The sequence below is a fragment of the Mercenaria mercenaria genome, chromosome 4 (assembly GCF_021730395.1).
Source record: "Mercenaria mercenaria strain notata chromosome 4, MADL_Memer_1, whole genome shotgun sequence".
In the NCBI taxonomy this organism is placed as follows: domain Eukaryota; kingdom Metazoa; phylum Mollusca; class Bivalvia; order Venerida; family Veneridae; genus Mercenaria; species Mercenaria mercenaria.
Window position 1 is genome coordinate 52739034 of NC_069364.1, and position 22014 is coordinate 52761047.

Here is a 22014-nt window from a genome sequence, read left to right on the forward strand (position 1 = left end):
AGTAAAATTATTGTCAACATAACATTTGAAATCATTTTGTTGGGAAAGTCCCAGCACCGTTCGGCTAATTTTATAAGTTCATTTTCTGTGTAAATACCAGTTTTAATACCGTCTAAGACCTTTTCAAAATGATTGCACTTTTTTATAAGGCGTTTTTCTCAAGTCTTTGAGAAACACATCACTAGAATTACTTAATTCAGCATTAATTTCAGAATGTGAAACAAATCCGCACTTCTTCTCGAAACTCATCTTTGTTTACATATGTATACGTGGACGGATATCCGATAGTATAACGGACACAAAGACAAAATCTACCCCAGCTATACTTTTCAGCTAAGCAATATATTTACATTTAAAAAAAAGTACGTTTTATTAGCGTCTTATATAGAATCTAGATCTAGATCTATATTAACATTAATAGCCCCTTATATAAGTACACAGAAACATACGTTTTAATCACAATTCACTAACTAGATCTATGTCTATTTATCTCTTGCTTTCTGTATTATTATATCATATGAGTAAATAATAGAAAACACGTACAGAAAACACATTTATACACGTTTTATTTAATTTTCATGTATTTTATAGATCTAGTAACAAGTGAGCGTTTAATTTTCGCGCGCTTTTGTAACAGCAGCAGCAGGAATATCCATTTTCGACCTGCGGAAGTTGCTCGAAGCAAGTCCATGTGTATATGAAAAGTTATTGGTAAATTTGGGTAATTTTCTTCTTCATTTTCGAACATATGTTAATGCTATACTTAAGCATACTTTAATCACATTAACATTCACCTTCAGCAACAAACGCATCGGCGAAATTATGTCAAAATTTAGCAAAATGAAAACGATGATAGATGTACACCATTCGGATATGCCGTAAACAGTGCGGAAACACAGTTGCTTAAATATTCGGTGTTTTAACCGTTTCTTTTCATCAGAATTTAGCTATATATCGCTATATTAGCGATTTATAGCTATTTGAGTGATATTTGATACCTTCCCCAACCTGATGATAATCTAGGAATTAATTTATTATGGCCTAGTGGAAATTAAAAAAAAATCTTCTTGTGTAAAACTGCTGGCCCAATTTTAAAATAATTTCACACAAATGTTCCTTGTGACTCTCTACCAAGATTGTTCAAACTATTTTGATTTGTCAAAAAATATTGCCGCCTGAGTGAGGGCGTAGCTAGTTCAGGTCTAGTCTAGTCCAAAGAGCTATAAAATACTTCTTTGTCAAGTCCAAATAATTTGACATCAAAAGTGATTCAGAGATATTTTTGTGATAGGTCATAATCCCTCTCTTTACGTCAAAACCAAGAACAACCTTTCCTGTGTTGAAATTAGATTTAGGTAAAAACACGATCAGGCAATATATTTACACAATGAAATCATAAAACATAATAAATCATTTTATGGTTTAAACATAACAGTAAAACACGTTAATACAGCGTAAACACTGTATGTTTCAGTTTGGCTACCTCGCTGTATTTACACGTCGGCCATTACATTCAGTACACGCTGACAGTGCGGTTGGTCGTTATCGATCACGTGACACGAATCGGAGCCATGTAAAATTTGTGTAAACTTTAGGGTGTGTTGTTTAAAAACAGTGACAAACTCGTGTTTTGCCGTTTATTCATACAGTGATTTTTTTTGCCCTTTTGGGAAAAGGTCCGGTACCGGATAAATAGGAAAAAATAGCGGGGTTTTTACTCGGATTGGTAATTTTTATAGTTAATTAATAACATCATTTAGAATGATTCTTCCTTAAATTCCATGAAAATATCATCAAACAAACTGTTTGAATGGTTAATTCATGGTGAATGTCAATGTAACTAAGTTTTCCTTCTGCAATCATCAAAAGGCAAACTTAATTTGGTCATTTGGGGGGGAATTTTTGGATGATAATTGGGAAAAAAGATTGCATTTTTCAGTTTTAGGGGTACTTTATAAAAAAGGAAAAAAATCCCTGTCATATAAACATTAATTGAATTGAAGGAAGAAATGGATATTCTTTCTAAAGTTTACACAAATTTTACATGACTCCGATTCGTGTCACGTGATCGATAACGACCAACTGCACTGTCAGCGTGTACTTATGTAATGGCGGACGTGTAAATACAGCGAGGTAGCCAAACTGAAACATATAGTGTTTACGCTTTATTAACGTGTTTTACTGTTATAATGTTTAAACCGTAAAATGATTCAGTTTTGTTATGTTTTATGATTTCATCGTGTAAATATATTGCCTGATCATGTTCTTACCTAAATCTAATTTCAACACAGGAAAGGTTTTTCTTGGTTTTGACCACAGGCTAGGGTCCAGACTCGTGTTTGATATAAAAAATATGTTTTTTTCACACAAATATACTTTATATAATTATGTTAGTCAAATGAAAAAAAAATCGATGACAAAAAATCCGGTCACAGTATCATATACCTGGAAAAGGTGAACTATGCGAGCGTATCGCTATGGGAAGCTACTCGACAAACTTGTAGAACATTTCAAAATCGAAGTTTAAACACTTGCAGCCGCAACCTGCATGATTGCACCTTCGAAACATTTAAAGCCTTCCATAAATACTAAACTGACCCCATAAATTGCTTTGAAATACACAGTACAAGTCCCTAGGAGCGAAATATTTCAAATATCCCAGGTGATTTCCCTTACAGAAGCCAGCCTCTGTGGGGTACATGCTGCGTATTTGCTGTGTATATGCCACGAACACAGTAGTACGCCAGAGGAGTACATTTTACATACACCGCATGCCGCGTACTATTTCGACGAGTACACAGCATGTACGCAGGAGGTCACTAGTACACTTCAAGTACGCAGCACAGACTCTGAAAATTTAAGGAGTACACTGCATGTACGCAGGAGGGACTTGTACAAGAAAATAGTACACTGCATGTACACCGCTGATACTTCGAAATTTATAACACTTATATTTAGTTGCATTAAAGTTGTTTCCCCTTGATGCAGTTACGCCATTTTCTTCAGATGTTTACCAAATTACATGCTACAAAAATTGATTTATTTCATTGAAAAGTGGATGAAGAAAAGCATACTAATTTATTTGATAACATCAGTCTACATTATTTTGGTAAGGGTAAATACTTATTGATGCATGTCACTTATCTTTTTTCTGTTTTTTTCTGTCCAAATGATCAGCATTTGCATACGCCTCAGTCACAATCAAATGCATTTTTTTGTTTCACTTGGGGTCAAAAATAAAAGTTTGTAAAACTCTTTTATTTTGAAATGTTAATTTACCATATACCTTGGTTCTACAAAAACAATGGTAGTTGTCGCTGTCTGATAGTTCGACAATATTTTTTTTTCGATATAAAGATGAATCTTCAGGGAAAAAATAAAACAGACATGACCATTTTTAAAGGACTGTTTTATTCAAATAGCTCTTTGAGACCCAACAAAATTGTTACCACATGATAAGGTACATAAAAGTAATGTAGAAAACCCAAAACATTAATAAATTACACAAAGATTTGTAGTTATTATCTTCTTTTGAAGTTCAAAATTCTAGAAATTTTTGTTTTCTACTTGCTTTCAGTTTTTGCATACCTTTTGAAATGCATTTATTCAACTCAAATATGTTATTTTCTAAAAATTCAGTCATTTCTCTTTAAATAATGGTCTCATTTTTGTGATTACGACTATGTTTGGCAGAGATATCACAATTTTAAAATGAAAGCCGAAATTTATCCAGAAAGTCTACAGACAAGACATCATCGCCAAGTGCTTTTCTACATAGGTTTTAGAAGACAGTCTTTTAGTTCTGTTGAACTTTTTATGTTTAAAATGATCAAGAACAAGTAAATAACAAACAAATTTAAGAAAAGAAGTATAATTGACGGTCTTCGGAATGTGTCTTCGAATAATTGAAGGATTTGAACAACTGTGACTAAATCAAAATGTCATTGTGTGACAAGTTCTGTGCTATTGCTTACATAAATTAGGACTAATGTTTTCATATTTCACTATTATACTAAAAATAATGATACTTGGAAGAATCCTCACTGAAATAGGCTGTTAAAAATCTCCTTCAGCTTGGTGTCTACGGACAAGACATTTGACCATAATTTCTGTCTAAAAGACAGATAGAGTAATAATGTTTCTGATCAATGCTCATGCATTTAATGGGCTTAAGAACTGACCTTGCAGCCTGTTATGTACACCATTTAGACTATGTTTATTTATCTGTAATAACTTTTAACCTCAACTAAACAAAAAAAAAACACAATCTTCCTGAAATTGGATGGTGGAAGAAAGCACCTGACTAGACTTTGTTGAGGCAAATTATTTACATGCTGTTATCAACCATATCAATCAAGAAATGGTAAAAAAGTATAAACACAAAGTTTAACATGAAGAACTCTATGAGTTCATCTAAACATGTTCATTAAAGTAGAAACATTAAAAAAGTAGGAAGAACTTGTTAAACTTATAGCTGAGAACAACATCTTAAAAAGATTACAACTGTGTCTTAAATGGAAAACTAATGAAACAAACTCCCTTGCTGACTCCTTAAATAGCTGTATGTTGTAAAATACTCATATGACATTTATTCTTTGAGATCCATAACTCATACTAATATTTTAAGTATCCCTGCAAAATAAAATTCCTGTGAATTTTAACCTGTTTACAGAATAATTAAATGTTCACTGTGATAAGTTTTTATCACTTAGTTTTGCGTCAGCTAATGACTTACATATTATGCTTTTTTCTTAAAATTCCCAAGATACATTCTCTTTTTCTAGCCAGTAATATTTTTGATTAATATTGACCTTTTTCATTATATAAGATAGTATGACCAGAGACAAAGTTTTTTAATTATCTTTTTATCACATTTACTTCTTTTTTCATGTTATCACCTATATTACTATTATTTTTTTGGAAAAATACTGGAACAAATGTTAGTAACTCAAATCGTAAATCAAACTATGATTTCAAAATTCTAGACCTCTGATGCCTCTGATGCATGTGGGGAAGTTGGCAGTTACTTGCAGAGAACATGTTTGTACAGTACAGAATCAATTAACAATTGTTAAGTTACATAACTGAAATTCTGTTGAAAAAGGGCATTAAACCCCCCAAAAACAAACAAATCTAAATAGCTCACATTTTTGAAAGGGAGAAAGCTGCAAGGAGACTACCGTAATCACGTAGTAAATTGCTTGTAATTTCTTTTTTATGATGATTTAAACTGCTTCAATTTTATGTGATTTCAGTCAGTTACAGAATAAAAGTTGATAGGCAAATGAATAGAATGAAATCTTGAAACCAATCACCATTATATCTTGGCCCTGAAGAGCACAGAATATTGCCATCTTGAGTGGATTATAACAAAATGTTTAAGTGAAAGTGGACAGCACACACCATGTCTAACAATAGATCCATACTCCACTAGAATATGACAAATGTCAAATGATTTTGCTTCTATCTTCTCATTCTTTCTGTTTTACTACTAACTTGTAAAGATTGTGTTTTTTGCATTTCAGAGTCTCTTGATTTATTTCAAAGAACTCTTGATATATTTCTAAGGTCCAGTGCTGTTTTTATTGAAAACAGAAAATATATTGAATAGTATTTGCATAATGTCTTGTCCATAGACACCCTCATTGCATGCCTTGTTTAGCCATAACAAGGGAGGGTAGAAAGAAATGTATTATTCCTTTTTTGATAGCTTTTAAGATTTATATAAGTCATGTATAAGATTAAAACATATTCTATATCCATTGTACTTCTCAGATTCAGATTGTACACACAAGAATAAATGGGTAACATTTTGCATTTGGAAGAAGTACGTATCATTAGAAATATATTTATTCTATATTTTGTATAAACATTAAGTGTGGTGTATCATTGAAACTTGATAAATAGCTCCAGTATGATTTTATTAATGATATTTGTCAAAAAACCTTTGTTTCTTTAGTGTCTACGGACAAGACATGTGTCTACGGACAAGACATTTTGCAATTCAACAACTATTTATATCTATATAACCCAGTTTAATTCTGTCTAATGTTTATCAACTTAGACACTATCCTAGCAGCTTTCATACCAACAGTGATCAAACTCTAATATTGCATCCTTCACAAAGAAAATAGGTGTCTACGGACAGGACAAAAAAATTGGCGCATTTATCATTGTCTGTTCAGAGTCAAATTTGAGGAGATAAGAAACTTCCACGTGAAAGAATGCTATTATTTTCAGAAGAAGGTAGACTGAAGTTCACACAGAGACAAATAAGACAGTAAAAAAAGAATTATTTCATAATGAAATCACATATCTGATATGAGGAAGAGCAAAAAGGCAAAAAAAATAACAAAACGGTCATGTCAGTCTTCAGTACATATCTTCTGTTGTGGGTAACATAGACAGTTGAAATAAATTGCAGCTGAAAGAAGACGAACTTTCCTGTAAACCAAACAGCACAAAAAGGTCTTGCTGGTTCAGGTTTTAATTAAAATGAAAAGACAAAAAGCACATTTTTTAAGGTGAAACAATATAACGCTGAATTTTGGCCTTTTTTTTTCTGTTATTGGACAGCATGGCGTTCGTTTTATATGTACATCAGCTACCTGATAGTAGTTTTACCTGCAACTGGGTAGTGATATGTAACTCCTGAAGTGCTGAAGACAGAATATATAAACATGCACTTTTAAATTTGGGTGTATAACATGGAGCACCTAAAAAGTATGCATTTGATTGTGACTGAGGCGATAAGAAAGTTGGTGGGGTAAGGAATTTACATTATCACAGCAGTTTCGCCACAAGAGTACACAGCATGTATGCAGCAGGAGTACACAGCATGTACGCCGCAGGACTCTGGCCAGGAGTACACAGAATGTACGCCGCAGGAGTACCCAGCATGTACGCCGCAGGGGTAGTACACTGCAGGCTCATTTGCATGTGAAAAGTGTATGTGCCGCGTACATGCTGCGTACTATTTCCCGCATACTAAATTCCTCCAGCGTACATCCTGTGTACTATGTAGTCCACAGCATGTACGCAGCAAGTAGTACGCGGCAGAGCTCATTTGCATGTCAAAAGTGTACTACAAACGTACTATCGGTGTATGTGTGGTGTATATCCTGCGTACTATTTAAAGCCCTTGATTTCAGTACACATCATGTACGCATCATATACGCTGTATGTACACAGCAAGAGTATGCAGCAGGCCTTTTTCTTCTGTAAGGGTTCAGCTGCCAAACCAAGTAATAAAAACCAGGAACATGTCCGCTATTCGGAATGAAATCATCGGGGATAACTGAAATATTTCGCTCGTAGAGACTTTATGGGGTCAGTTTAGTATTTATCGGAGGCTTTAAATGTTTCGAAGGTGCAATCATGCAGGTAGGGGCTGCAAGTGTATAAATTCCGATTTTGAAATGTTCTACAACTTTGCCGAGTAGCTTCCCATAGCGTTACGCTCGCACAGTTCACCTTTTCAATGAATATGATACTCACTGTGACCGAATTTTTTGTCATTGATTTTTTTTTTCATTTGACTAACATATGAAAGGTTTAATGTGTAAAAGAAAGGGATTTTTTATATTAAAAAAAAAAAACAAAACAAAAAAAACACTGGACCCGTGCCTGTGGTTTTGACGTAGAGAGGGATTATGACCTATCACAAAAATATCTCAGAATCACTTTTGACGTCAAATTATTTGGACTAGTTCAGGTCTAGGAAAGTGTCACCAGGTATATTTACAGATTATCTGTAAATTTACAGGTAATCTATAAATTTACAGATTTTTCAATCTATAAATTTACAGATTGTGTGTATGAAAACTGATGAATTACATTGATTCTCAAAACCGCAGCTTAAACTTAATTGGTTTATTTACAGTATGCATAAATTAAGGTCATTTGTGACTTTCAGCCATTTTTGTTGACTTTGAGTTTATGGCATTTTCAGAAAAATCAAAGTCAACAGAAATGACTGAAAGTTACAACAACTGAGCTTTATTTATGCATACCATAAGTAAATCAATTAATTTCAAGCTGCGATTGTGAGTCTTAATATGATTTTAGCAGTTTTCAAACACTTGATCTGTAAATCTATAGACTGAAAAATCTGTAAATTTATAGATTATCTGTAAATTTACAGATAATTTGTAAATATACCACTTTCCTAGAACTGTACTTTTCACTATATGTATATAGTGGAAACTTTTGTGAAACTGCTGGCCCAATTTTAAAATAATTTTACAAAAATGGTCCTTATGTAACCCTCTACCAAGAATGTTCAAATTATTCTGATTCGTCAAAAAAAAAAAATGGCTGCCAGGGGCGTGGTCACTTTTGCTTATATGTATATAGTGAAAATTAAAAAAATCTTGTGTGAAACTGATGGCCCCATTTTAAAATAATTTTGCACAAATGGTCCTTGCGCGACACTCTACAAATATTGTTCAAATTATTCCGATTCATTAAAAACACGGCCACCAGAGGGCATTGTCACTTTTCATCAACAATTTCTTTAAACAAGATCTCTTCCAAAACCACTGAATGGATTTTGATGAAACTTGGAAAATGACTTTCGGCCAGTGACTTGAGAACCACTTTACCCAGAAGGTTGAAATGTCATAGTATGATTGGACATGCAGAGTATATGACCCTTATTGATTTTGGGGTCACGCTATAGAGGTCAAGGTCGCAGCAGACAGAACATTGAAATCAATTTCCAGTCAATAACTTGAGAATCTTTTGACCTAGAACCTTCAAACTTCATAGGGTGATAGGACTTACAGAGTACATTACCCCTATTTTTTTGGGGGGGGGGGGGGGGTCACTCCAACAAAGGTCAAGGTCACAAGGGACTGAACATTAAAAACATAGAAAACACTTTCCAATCAATAACTTAGAACCACTTGACCCAGAATGTTGAAACTTAATAGGACTATTGGACTTGCAGAGTAGATGACCCGTACTGATTTTGGGGTCACTTGATCAAATGTCAAGGTCACAGGGGCATGAACATGGAAAACCATTTCCATTTCATAACTTAAGAACCCTAGGCCCAGAATGTTGAAATTATGTGCGATGATTGGATATACCAAGTAGATGATCCCTATTGCACCCAACCATCTTTTGCTCCTGTCCCCTAGTGTCTGCGGGTAAATAAAACTAGGTGATAGCAATAAGCCCCATAACTCTGACACATTTATGTTGGCCAAATTATGCCCCCTTCTGGTTAAAGTTTTGCATGCAAGTACATACAGCTATCATTTAGAAGCATATAGCTTTGAAACATACTTCTTTTGACCAATGTCACTGGACAAAGTCCCATAACTCTGACATGTATTTAGGGTAAATCATGACCCATTTTGGAGTTAAAAAATCCTGGTTAAAGTAGATAATCCTGGTTAAAGTTTCGCGTACTATCTCCAAAACTAATGCCGATATTGAATTGTAAACTTGGTGATAACATCAAGCCTAATAACTCTGATATTTATTTTGGCCAAGTTATGCCTCATTTTGGACTTAAAAAATCTTGGTTAAAGTTTTGCATACATGTAACTGTCTCAAAAACTGATCAATGCATATATAGAATTGAAAGTTCACACATTTCTTCGGGTCTATAAAATAAGGTCATAGCATCAAGTCCTATAACTCTGACATGTAATTTGCAAAATGATATGTCCTTTTGAACTTAAAAGCTTCTGGTTAAAGTTTTGCATGTAAGACACTCCAAAACTAACGCAGATACATGATTGAGACTCTATTTAGGGTAAAGTTCCTATTTCTGGAACAACAGTTTTAAAAGTCGAGCATTGGTTGTCTTACGGACAGCTCTTGTTTTATTTTCAGGACTGGTAGTGCCAAGCTGGTTTAAATTCTAGAAGAAATGGCAACAAACCAACCGCCAGGTTTGTTTATTTCTGTCACTTGAATACTTGTAATATGGATGTATAACAAAATTGATATAAGGCATTAGATCATTATGACGACTGACAAATTACAAATTTCATGGTGCATATCTATATCGGCGGACTCATTGCGAAATCTGCTATATCGATGGTTTCTTTGTGCTGGTACCGGCTATTCTTTGCTATAAACAATGTCCAGGTCGGTAGAAGAGGCAAAAAATCGAGTTGCCTTCCATGATAATAGGTATGCTGCTCCAGGCTTTCCAGCCGTTCCTAGTTTTTAGCTCATTTGATTTTTTGAAAAAAAATGATGAGTTATTGTCATCACTTGAGCGGTTGTCGGCGTCGGCATTGCCTGGTTAAGTTTTATGTTTAGGTCAGCTTTTCTCCTAAACTATCAAAGCTATTGCTTTGAAACTTGGAATACTTGTTCACCATTATAAGCTGACCCTGTATAGCAATAAACATAACTCCATCTTGCATTTTGCAAGATTTATGGCCCCTTTTGTACTTAGAAATATCAGATTTCTTGGTTAAGTTTTATGTTTAGGTCAACTTTTCTCCTAAACTATCAAAGCTATTGCTTTGAAACTTGGAATACTTGTTCACCATCATAAGCAGACCCTGTACATCAAGAAACTTAACTCCATCTTGCTTTTTGCAAGAATTATTGCCCCTTTTGGACTTAGAAAATCAGTTTTCTTGGTTAAGTTTTATGTTTAGGTCAGCTTTTATCCTAAACTATCAAAGCTATTGCTTTAAAACTTGCAACACTTGTTCACCATCATAAGCTGACCCTGTACATCAAGAAACATAACTCCATCCTGCTTTTTGCAAGTTTTATGGCCCCTTTTGGGCTTAGAAAATCATTTTCTTGGTTGAGTATTATGTTTAAGTCAACATTTCTCATAAACTATCAAAGCTATTGCTTTAAAACTTGCAACACTTTTTCACCATCATAAGTGGACACTGTACATCAAGAAACATAACTCTATCCTGCTTTTTGCAATAATGATGGCCCTTTTTAGACTTAGAAAATCATGGGTAGGACAATATTTCTATTATACAAAAAAAAATCAGATGAGCGTCAGCACCCGCATGGCGGTGCTCTTGTTTAAAAATGCTCCTAGTTTTTCCTAGTTTTTAGCTCACCTGAGCACGAAGTGCTCGGGGTGAGCTTTTGTGATCGCTCACCGTCCGGCGTCCGTCCACACATTCCTTTAAACAACATCTCCTCTTAAACCACCGTTCCTAGTTTTTAGCTCACCTGTCACATAGTGACAAGGTGAATTTTTGTGATCACCCTTCGTCCGTCTGTCCGTCAACAATTTCTTGTCTGCACAATAGTGGTTTCATTTATGATTTTATTTTAACCAAACTTGCACACAACTTTGTCACCATAAGATCTCAGTTCCTTTCTTGAACTGGCCAGATCCCATTATGGGTTCCAGAGTTATGGTCCCTGTAAGGGTCAAAATTAGCTATTTTGACCTTGTCTGCACAGTAGCAGCTTTATTTATGATTTGATTTTTACCAAACTGGCACACAACTTGTATCACCATAAGATCTTGGTTCCTTTCTTGAACTGGCCAGATTCCATTATGGGTTCCAGAGTTATGGCCCCTGAAAGGGCCAGAATTAGCTATTTTGACCTTGTCTGCACAATAGCAGCTTCATTTATGATTTGATTTTAACCAAACTGGCATACAACTTGTATCACCATAAGATCTTGGTTCCTATCTTGAACTGGCGAGATTCCTTAATGGGTTCCAGAGTTATGGCCCCTGAAAGGGCCAGAATTAGCTATTTTGACCTTGTCTGCACAATAGCAGCTTCATTTATGATTTGAATTTAATCAAACTTGCACAAAACTTGTGTCACCATAAGATCTTGATTCCTTAGTTGAACCAGCCAGATCCCATAATGGGTTCCAAAGTTATGGCCCCTTAAAGGGCCAAAATTAGCTATTTTGACCTTGTCTGCACAATAGGCTAATAGCAGCTTCATTTATGATTCGATTTTAACCAAACTTGCACACAACTTGTATCACCACAAGATCTTGGTTCCTTTCTTGAACTGGCCAGATTTCTTCATGGGTTCCAGAGTTATGGCCCCTTAAAGGTCCAAAATCGGCTATTTTGGCTTTTGCAGCCATATAGAGACTTAATTTATGTTTTTTTTTGATACAGACTTCCAAAATAACTTCAACAACAATACGTCCTTGATTCCATGACCAAATCAAATCCAAGCATAGTTCAGAGTTATTTTAATATCTGATTACCTCCCCTTATTGTAATCAAAAATGGATTTATATCATAAGTACTTATAGGACTTATTTGAAATTTCATTATTGTCATTAGTTGGACTGAGCCAATCAGGGTAGATAACTATGGACTGATTTTATGTCAAATTACCTCCCTTTATTTCAAATTAAAATGGGTATATCTCCGTAACTAATGAAGATACTGATATGAAATTTCATTTATGTCAACAGATTTATTTGGCAGATCCTTCTTTTGTTCACTTACAATAATTTTTTTTTTTTAATTACTTCCCTTTTACATTACTATAAATAGCTTATTTTTAGTAACTTTTTTATTATTGGCCGTAGGGAAAAACCGAGACCACTTTTCTGTGGTACAACATGGATGGTACCTCCAATTTTTAGGTGTATTTTGACATATCTGTACCTTGTGAGATTTTTTTTTTCTTTTTGGTTACATTTCTTCCCTTTGTTGTTACTGTCCTTTGGACTTAGATATTTTTTCTGAGGACCTTCTTGTCCTCAAGTGCAATGATATCAGGTGAGCGATATAGGGCCATCATGGCCCTCTTGTTTAAAAGTGCTCCTAGTTTTTCCTAGTTTTAAGCTCACCGGAGCACGAAGTGCTCGGGGTGAGCTATTGTGATCGCTCACCGTCTGGCGTCCATTCGTCCGTCCGTCCGTCCACACTTTCCTTTAAACAACATCTCCTCCTAAACCACCGGATGGTCCTCTTTAAAAATTGTTCAAAGAATTGAATTTCATACTGAACTGTGATTGCCATGGCAACCGAAAGGAAAAACTTCAAAATCTTCTTCTCAAAAACCAGAAGCCCTAGAGCTTAGATATTTGGTTTGAAGCATAGCCTAGTGGACCTCTACCAAGTTTGTTCAAATCATGACCCCGGGGTCAAAATTGACCCCGCCCCAGGGGTCACTTGATTTTACATAGGAAAATCTTAAAAAATCTTCTTCTCAAAAAACAGAAGCTCTAGAGCTTAGTTATTTGACATGTAGTATTGCCTAATGGACCTGTACTAAAATTGTTCAAATCATGACCCTGGGGTCAAAATTGACCCCGCCCCAGGGGTCACTTGATTTACATAGGAAATCTTAAAAAAAAAATTTAAAAATAAACCTGAAGGCCTAGAGCTTAGATATTTCACGTGTAGCATTGCCTAGTTGATCTCTACCTGTACTAAAATTGTTCAAATCATGACCCCTGGGGTCAAAATTGACCCCACCCCAGGGGTCACTTGATTTTACATAGGAAAATCTTCAAAAATTTTCTAAAAATAAACCAGAATGCCTAGATCTTAGATATTTGACATGTAACATTGCCTAGTAGACTTCTACAAAATTTGTTCAAATCATGACCCCCAGGGTCAAATTAACCCCGCCCCATGGGGTTTCTTGATTGTACATAGAAAAGTTTTCAAAATTTTCTAAAAATAAACCAGAAGGCCTAGAGCTTAGATATTTGATATGTAGCATTGCCTAGTAGACCTCTACAAAATTTGTTCAAATCATGACCCCGGCAGGGGTCACTTGATTTTACATAGGAAAATCTTCAAAAATTTTCTAAAAATAAACCAGAAGGCCTAGAGCTTAGATATTTGACCTGTAGCATTGCCTAGTGGACCTCTACAAAATTTGTTCAAATCATGACCCCCAGGATCAAAATTGAAGTTGATTTTACATGGGAAAATCTTCAAAAATTTTCTAAAAACAAACCAGAAGGCCTAGATCTTAGATATTTGACATGTAGCATTGCCTAGTAGACTTCTACAAAATTTGTTCAAATCATGACCCCGCCCTATGGGGTTTCTTGATTGTACATAGAAAAATCTTTAAAATTTTCTAAAAATAAACCAGAAGGCCTAGAGAACAGATATTTCACGTGTAACATTGCCTAGTAGACCTCTGCAAAATTTGTTCAAATCATGACCCCCCGGGGTCAAAATTGACCCCACCCCAGGGGTCACTTGATTTTACATAGGAAAATCTTCAAAATCTCTAAAAAAAACAGAAGGCTTAGAGCTTAGATATTTGACCTGTAGCATTGCCTAGTGGACTTCTACAAAAGTTGTTCAAATCTTGACCCCCCCCCCCCCCCCCAGGGTCAAATTGACATAGCCCCAGGGGTTACTTGATTGTACATAGGGAAATCTTCATAAATTTTTCAAAATAAACCAGAAGGCCTAGATCTTAGATATTTGATATGTAACATTGCCTAGTAGACTTCTACAAACTTTGTTCAAATCATGACCCTCGGGGTAAAATTGGCCCTGCCCTAGGGGTTACTTGATTGTACATCGGAAAATCTTTCAAAAATTTCTAAAAATCATCAGTTTGACATTTGAAACATGTAGCTCATATTACTCTGGTGAGCGATCCAGTGTCATCATGACCCTCTTGTTCTAAAATGCTCCTCGTATTCCTAGTTTTTCATTTGCAGCATTATGTCTGAAAGTTTCAATTTTGTGTTTTAAATGTGTTTTGAAGATTTTCTTGCAGAAAACAATGTAGAGCTGTTCAGCTGACTTGCCTGTGTTACTGGTAGTAGTGGTTTGGTGTCACTGATACATTTGGACTATGCTAAAATGATGCCAAACAGAAACTGCAGAAGCAAAATTTACAGTCAGCTTAACACCAGGCCCGGATCCATGGCCGGGCCGAGGGGGCCTGTTCCATCCCCCCCCCCCCCCCCGTTGGCTGAGAATGACCTATACTCCTCAAAGATGCAACCTACTGTTTTGGCAAAGGAATAATGTTTTCTCAAAATTAGACCCCCCCCCCCCCCCCCCCCCCCCCCCGTTGGCTGAGAAGTGACCTATAGTCCTCAAAGATGCAACCTACTGTTTTGGCAAAGGAATAATGTTTTCTCAAAATTTAGACCCAGAAACGCACCAGAAGCCACCATTTCATACCTGTATTTCAAACTTTGACCCCCCCCCCCCCCCCCCCCACCTTCATCAAAAGGAGAGTAACCCCTCCATTATTTATTTATTTATTATGCCCCCCTTAGAAGAAGGAGGGGTATATTGTTTTGCAGATGTCGGTCGATCTGTATGTAGACCAATACGTTTCCGGATGATGTCTCAAGAACACTTGGGCCTAGGATCATGAAAGTTGATAGGGTTGTTGGTCATGACCAGCATATGACCCCTATTGATTTTGAAGTCAGTAGGTCAAAGGTCAAGGTCACAGTAACCAGGAACAGTTAAACTGTTTCCGGACGATAACTTGAGAATGCTTGGGCCTAGGATCACGAAACTTGATAGAGAGGTTGATCATTATCAGCAGATGAACCCTATTGATTTTGAGATCAGTAGGCCAAAGGTCAAGGTCACAGTGACCCGGAACAGTTAAATGGTTTCCGGATGATAACTCGAGAATGCTTGAGCCTAGGATCATGAAAGTTGATAGGAAGGTCGGTCATGACCAGCAGATGACCCCAATTGATTTTGAGGTCAGTAGACCAAAGGGCAAGGTCACATTGACCTGGAACAGTTAAACTGTTTCTGGACGATAACTCAAGAACACTTGGGCCTAGGATCACATACTTAATAGGGAGGTTGATCATGACCAGCAGATTATCCCTATTGATTTTGAGGTCAATAGGTCAAAGGTCAAGGTCACATTGACCCAGAACAGTAGAACTTTTGTGTACAGTGACCAAATAATTCCTGTTCCTTGTGCAATTACTGTATGTATTAAGGGGGGCATTTTGTGTTCTGTGAGCTCTTGTTGACATTTAAGATCAATAGCATAAAACACAAATACACACAAGACAATAAATATAATATCACAGCATACAAAAACTACCTCAAAATTAAGACCTGAAAATGCACCAGAGGCCACCATTTCATGCCTGTATTTCAAAACTTTCCAGGGGGAGAACCCACTCGCCCCCCTAAAATGAGTGCTGTACAGCCACCAATAAATGCACCCGAGACCACCATCTCATACCTGAATTTCAACAAAATTCCAGACCCCCCTCCTCTACCCCCACTAATATGGGCAAAGGCACCCGCTCCAGATGCCTCGCTATGCTTCTCGGCAGTGACATCTTTGTTCTAGACTGGTGCCCCCACCCCACACCCTCCTCCCCAGTCAAAAATTTCTGGAGAGCTTATATGTATGGTAATTGGATAAAAACAGCAGCAAGGTAACACTTTAATCTGATAATACTTTCTAGTTTTTGTTTCAGTACTCTTAGATTTTCCTATTTTTTAGCTCACCTGTCACATAGTGACAAGGTGAGCTTTTGTGATCACCCTTCGTCCGTCGTCAGTCCGTCCGAACTCACATTTGCATACTTAGGTGGCTATAGGAACAATAGGTAACTGTACTTTTTCTTTGATGTCATTCATTCCGTAAGACTTTTATGTGGCTATTTTTCTCTTACGTGGCTAAAAGAACAATAGAGAGAACAAAAGAGTAGCCACATAAGTATCCATATGTAGGAACTTCCGTGCGTGCATGCGTCCGTACGTCCATCCGTCCGTCAACAATTTCTTATCTGCTCGATAGTGGTTTCATTTATGATTTTATTTTAACCAAACTTGCACACAACTTGTATCACCATAAGATCTCGGTTCCTTTCTTGAACTGGCCAGATCTCATTATGGGTTCCAGAGTTATGGTCCCTGAAAATGGCCAAAATTAGCTATTTTGACCTTGTCTGCACAGTAGCAGCTTTATTTATGATTTGATTTTTACCAGACTGGCACACAACTTGTATCACCATAAGATCTTGGTTCCTTTCTTGAACTGGCCAGATTCCATTATGGGTTCCAGGGTTATGGCGCCTGAAAGGGCCAGAATTGGCTATTTTGACCTTGTCTTCACAATAGCAGCTTCATTTATGATTTGATTTTAACCAAACTTGCACACAACTTGTATCACAATAAGATCTTGGTTCCTTTCTTGAACTGGCGAAATTCCTTTATGGGTCCAGAGCTATGGCTCCCTGAAAGGGTCAGAATTAGCTATTTTGACTTTGTCTGCACAATAGCAGCTTCATTTATGATTTGAATTTAATCAAACTTGCACAAAACTTGTGTCACCATAAGATCTTGATTCCTTAATTGAACCGGCCAGATCCCATAATGGGTTCCAGAGTTATGGCCCCTCATAGGGCCAAAATTAGCTATTTTGACATTGTCTGCACAATAGCAGCTTCATTTATAATTCGACTTTAACCAAACTTGCACACAACTTGTATCACCACAAGATCTTCTTTCCTTTCTTGAACTGGCCAGATTCATCATGGGTTCCAGAGTTATGGCCCCTTAAAGGTCAAAAATTAGCTATTTTGGCTTTTTCAGCCATATAGAGACTTAATTTATGGTTTTATTTGATACAGACTTCCAAAATAACTTCAACAACAATAATTCTTGGATTGTCCAACAACAATAATTCTTGAATTCCATGACAAATCAGATCCAAGCGTAGGTTCAGAGTTATTTTATATCTGATTACCTCCCCTGATTGTAATCAAAATGGATTTATATCAGTAAGTACTTACAGGACTTACTTGAAATTTCATTATTGTCATCAGTTGGTCTGAGCCAGTCAGGGTAGATAACTATGGACTGATTTTATGTAAAATTACCTCCCTTTATTTCAAATTAAAATGGGTATATCTCCGTAACTAATGAAGATACTGATCTGAAATTTCATTGATGTCAACAGATTTATTTGGCAGATCCTTCTTTTGTTCACTTACAATCAATTTTTTTCAATTACTTTCCTTTTACATAACTATAAATAGCTTATATTTAGTAACTTTTTGTACCCCCCGACAACAAAGTTGTAAGGGGGGGTATACTGGTTTCAGGTTGTCTGTCTGTCTGTCCGTCTGGCCGTCTGTCCGTAGACGCAATCTTGTGCGCACCATCTCTCCTTATCCCCTTGACACAATTTAATGAAACTTCACACAAGTGATCAGTACCAACAGTAGTTGTGCATGGGGCATGTTAGGTTCTTTTAGAAAAAAAATTTGCAGAGTTATGGGACTTTGTTTTTTTGTTACTATACTTAATATACATAGACACAATCTTGTGCGCACTATCTCTCCTCATCCCCTTGACACAATTTAATGAAACTTCACCCAAGTGATCAGTACCAACAGTAGTTGTGCATGGGGCATGTTAGGTTCTTTCAGCGACAAAAATTGCAGAGTTATGGTACTTTGTTTCTTGTTAACATACTATGTACATACAGTCTGCATATGCAATCTTGTGCGTGCCTAATCTACCAAACCCTTGCACACAATTTAATGAAACTTCACACAAGTGATCAGTACCAACCCTAGTTGTGCATGGTGCATGTTACATTCTTTTAGATAAATATTCTGCGTAGTTATGGGACTTGGTTTTTTGTAACTATACTGTATACATACAGTCTATATACATACAGTCCACATAATTATGCAATCTTGTGTGCATCAAATTGCAATGTACTGTGTCAGTGCATGCGGGGTGGGGGGGGGGGTACATTCATCACCTTTAGTGATAGCTCTAGTTTATTATTGGCCGTAGGGAAAAACTGAGAGCAGTTTTCTGTGGTACAGCATGGATGGTACCTCCAATTTTTAGGTGTATTTTGACATATCATACCTTGTAAGAATTTTTTTTTTTTCTTTTTTGTTAGATTTCTTCCCTTTGTTGTTACTGTCCTTTGGACTTAGATATTTTTTCTGAGGACCTTCTTGTCTTCAAGTGCAATGATAACAGGTGAGCGATATAGGGCCATCATGGCCCTCTTGTTCCTAGTTTTCTGCTTGAAAAATTCCTAGTTTTCTCCTAGTGTTTTTTTTTTTCAAATGGAGAGCCTGCTGCTCAAAAAATACGTAGAACACTGAACATTAGAATGTCTTTACTATGTTTTGTAATGCTTACAGGTATTTAGTAGATTTTGTGAAAAGAAGCGTGCGTGCAAAGGTTTGAACATCAAACATTTAATCCTGCCTTGTGACCTTTCAGACGTCTTCAGGATTCCTGGTTGAATAAACAGAATCTTACATCTAAAAAGAAAAATCGTTACGTCTTTAACGTATTTTAATTTAGCGATATTATGGGTCGATAGTAAGCTCATTTCAGCTTGGTTTTTGACATTTCGAAATAAATCGTGAAGGTTGACACTTATGAAAATTCAGATCTGCACACCAAATTAATTAGCCCGCCTGTGCGTAATGCAGAGAACCTGCCAGTGCATCAAAAACTGGTGTACAGAGAGACCGCCGGTGCCCAGACAAAACTGAAAGTAAGGGGTTTTGAATAATTCTATTTACATTTCGACCTATTTGACAATATTTTTAAAAGAACATTGAAAAATAAATACAAGTAGTGCGCTAGATACGTATGTTATCAAAGCAAGAACTAAAGACTGTGGAAAAGGTCTGGCTAGTGCTAGTGTTCCATGTCAGTACACCATCAACTAATTTCATCGAGTTTGCGAGCAAAATCGATGATGATTAAAAAAAACACTACAATAAATAGAAAAGACATTCTAATGTTCCGTGCTCTACTTATTTTTGAGCGGCATACCTATTTTCATGGATGGCAGCTCGATTTTTCGCTCGTCTACTGACCTGGACATTGTTTATAGCAAAGAATAGCCGGTTCCAACGCAAAGAAACCGCCAATATAGCAGATTTCGTTGATACAGATATGCTCTGCTAATTCTTTGTATGTGATATTCTCTTTTTAGCTCACCTGAGCGAAAGGCTCATGGTGAGCTTTTGTGACAGCTCAATGTCCGGCGTCCGGCATGCGGTGTGCATCGTCCGTCCGTCAACATTTCCTTTAAAAATCTTCTTGAAAACCACCTGGCAGAATTACACCAAACTTTCAAAATTGTTCAAAGAATTTACTTCCATGTAGAACTCTGGTTGCCATGGCAACCAAAAGGAAAAACTTCAAAAATCTTCTTGTCCAAAACAATAGGGCCTAGGGCTTTGATATCTGGTGTGTAGCATCATCTAGTGGTCCTCTACCAAAATTATTCGAATTAACCCCCTAGGGTAAAATATGGCCCCACCCCGGGGGGTCACATGGTTTATATAGACTTATATAGGGAAAACTTTGAAAATCTTCTTTTACAAAACCACATGGCCTAGGGCTTTGATATTTGGTATGTAGCATTATCTAGTGGTCCTCTACCAAGATTTTATAAACTATCCCTCTAGGGTCAAATATGGCCCCGCCTTAGGGGTCACATGGTTTATATAGATTTATATGGGGAAAACTTTGAAATTCTTCTTTTACAAAACCACATGACCTATGGCTTTGATATTTGGTATGTAGCATTATCTGGTGGTCCTCTACCAAGATTGTTCAAATTATCCCCCTAGGATCAAATACGGCCCCGCCCCGGGGTCCCAAGTTTAACATATATACATATAACTTATATAGGAAAAAAGTATAAAAATCTTCTTTCCTAAAACCACAACACTTACACCTTTGATATTTGGTTTGTAGCATTATCTTATGGTCCTCAACTAAAATTATTCAAACTGTATCCCTGAAGTGAAAAGAGGCCCTGCCCTCGGGGTCCCAAATTTTACATGGACTTATATAGGGAAAAGCTTTAAAAACTTTTCTTGTCTGAAACCATACGGTCTAGGCTTTTGATATTTGGTATGATGAATTGTCTAGTAGTCCTCTACCAAATTTGTTCAAATTATGCCCCTTGGGTTTAAAGAGGCCCCAACCTGGGGTCACTTAGTTATTATATGAGTTATATAGGAAAAAATACTTAAAATCATCTGTTTCTATTTCCAAGACTGTTTAATTATAATTACCTGATGACCCAAAGTAATATGATGTCACTTGACTGTGACCTTGACCTACTGACCTACAGCCTTGAAATTTTGATGACATACACTGTTTTGCACACAAATCGTAAAAATTTTGATGACATACACAGTTTTGCACACAAATCGTAAAACTGAATTCCATTGACCATGAATGTGACCTACTGACTTTGTTAATATTTTATCATCAGTTTGACATTTGAAACGTGTAGCTCATATTACTTAGGTGAGAGATCTAGGGTCATCATGACCGTCTTGTTAAAAATTTTGATATAATTAGGCTAAAAACATTGTTGCTCAGAAAGGAGATGGAATTATTGTGGCGATGAGTTTAAGTTTTTGAGTCGGCTAAACGATGTAATCGTTTTGACGAGTCCTTGCTATCCAGCGATTCTCTAAGTCTAAATGGACCAAATAACACAGTGAAGCGATGTAGTTCCATTAGATTTCTCAAACTTCAAACAGTTCACTGCAAGAATGAAATTAAGTTGCATGAATTCCCTTTGCTATGACCAATATACGATGTAATCTGTCATATTTATGACTTGTAATTGTGCAATACTCGAATGTAACTCATTAAGCATAAATGTGCATTTTATGAATTGCGCAGGCTTACAAAGCTTGCGTAACATCCAGCGAAAGACAAAAAATAGTTCCACAGGGCTCCAGATAAGATGCGTATTAGCGTAAATTACGTATAGAAATAATGCAAATACGCATGTCTAATAATTTCTAAACGTATATAAAATTACAGAAATGCACACAATGCTTTTTTAAAAACAAAATCTGAATCATCTGGATGCGTTAGGTAACAAGCCGATCCCGATCAGCCTTAATTCTCCCACATTGAACGTATACACGCATCGTATGATTTATATAAACTTTGCGTGGGTTTCTACACACACACATGAATTTTGCAGTCAGTAAACGGATAAATTATCGGAAGAAGAAGCTCTTACTGGTTTGTTTAGTTACTACAGATATTAAAAATGATTTTAATTCTTATTTTTCGAGAAATAAACA

The 22014-nt window shown here is 36.3% G+C and overlaps 1 protein-coding gene across 9 annotated transcripts in view; it reads left to right on the forward strand.

Annotated features, from left to right (window-relative positions):
* The first annotated feature begins 635 nt into the window (after positions 1-635).
* Positions 636-22014, forward strand: part of LOC123551704 (uncharacterized) — a 60926-nt gene continuing 39547 nt past the window's right edge. For 4 of the 9 annotated variants that reach the window (XM_045340814.2, XM_053541184.1, XM_053541185.1 and 1 more), the window contains exons 1-2: positions 644-721; positions 9847-9905. Coding sequence is in view for 3 of the 9 variants with exons in the window: in XM_045340819.2 (XP_045196754.2) it covers positions 9884-9905 (22 nt within the window). In the remaining 6 variants the exon portion in view is untranslated. Of the gene's footprint in view, positions 722-2111; positions 2134-9846; positions 9906-22014 lie in introns of those variants that run through there. The other 5 variants (XM_045340815.2, XM_045340818.2, XM_045340819.2 and 2 more) reach the window with 4 other exon arrangements.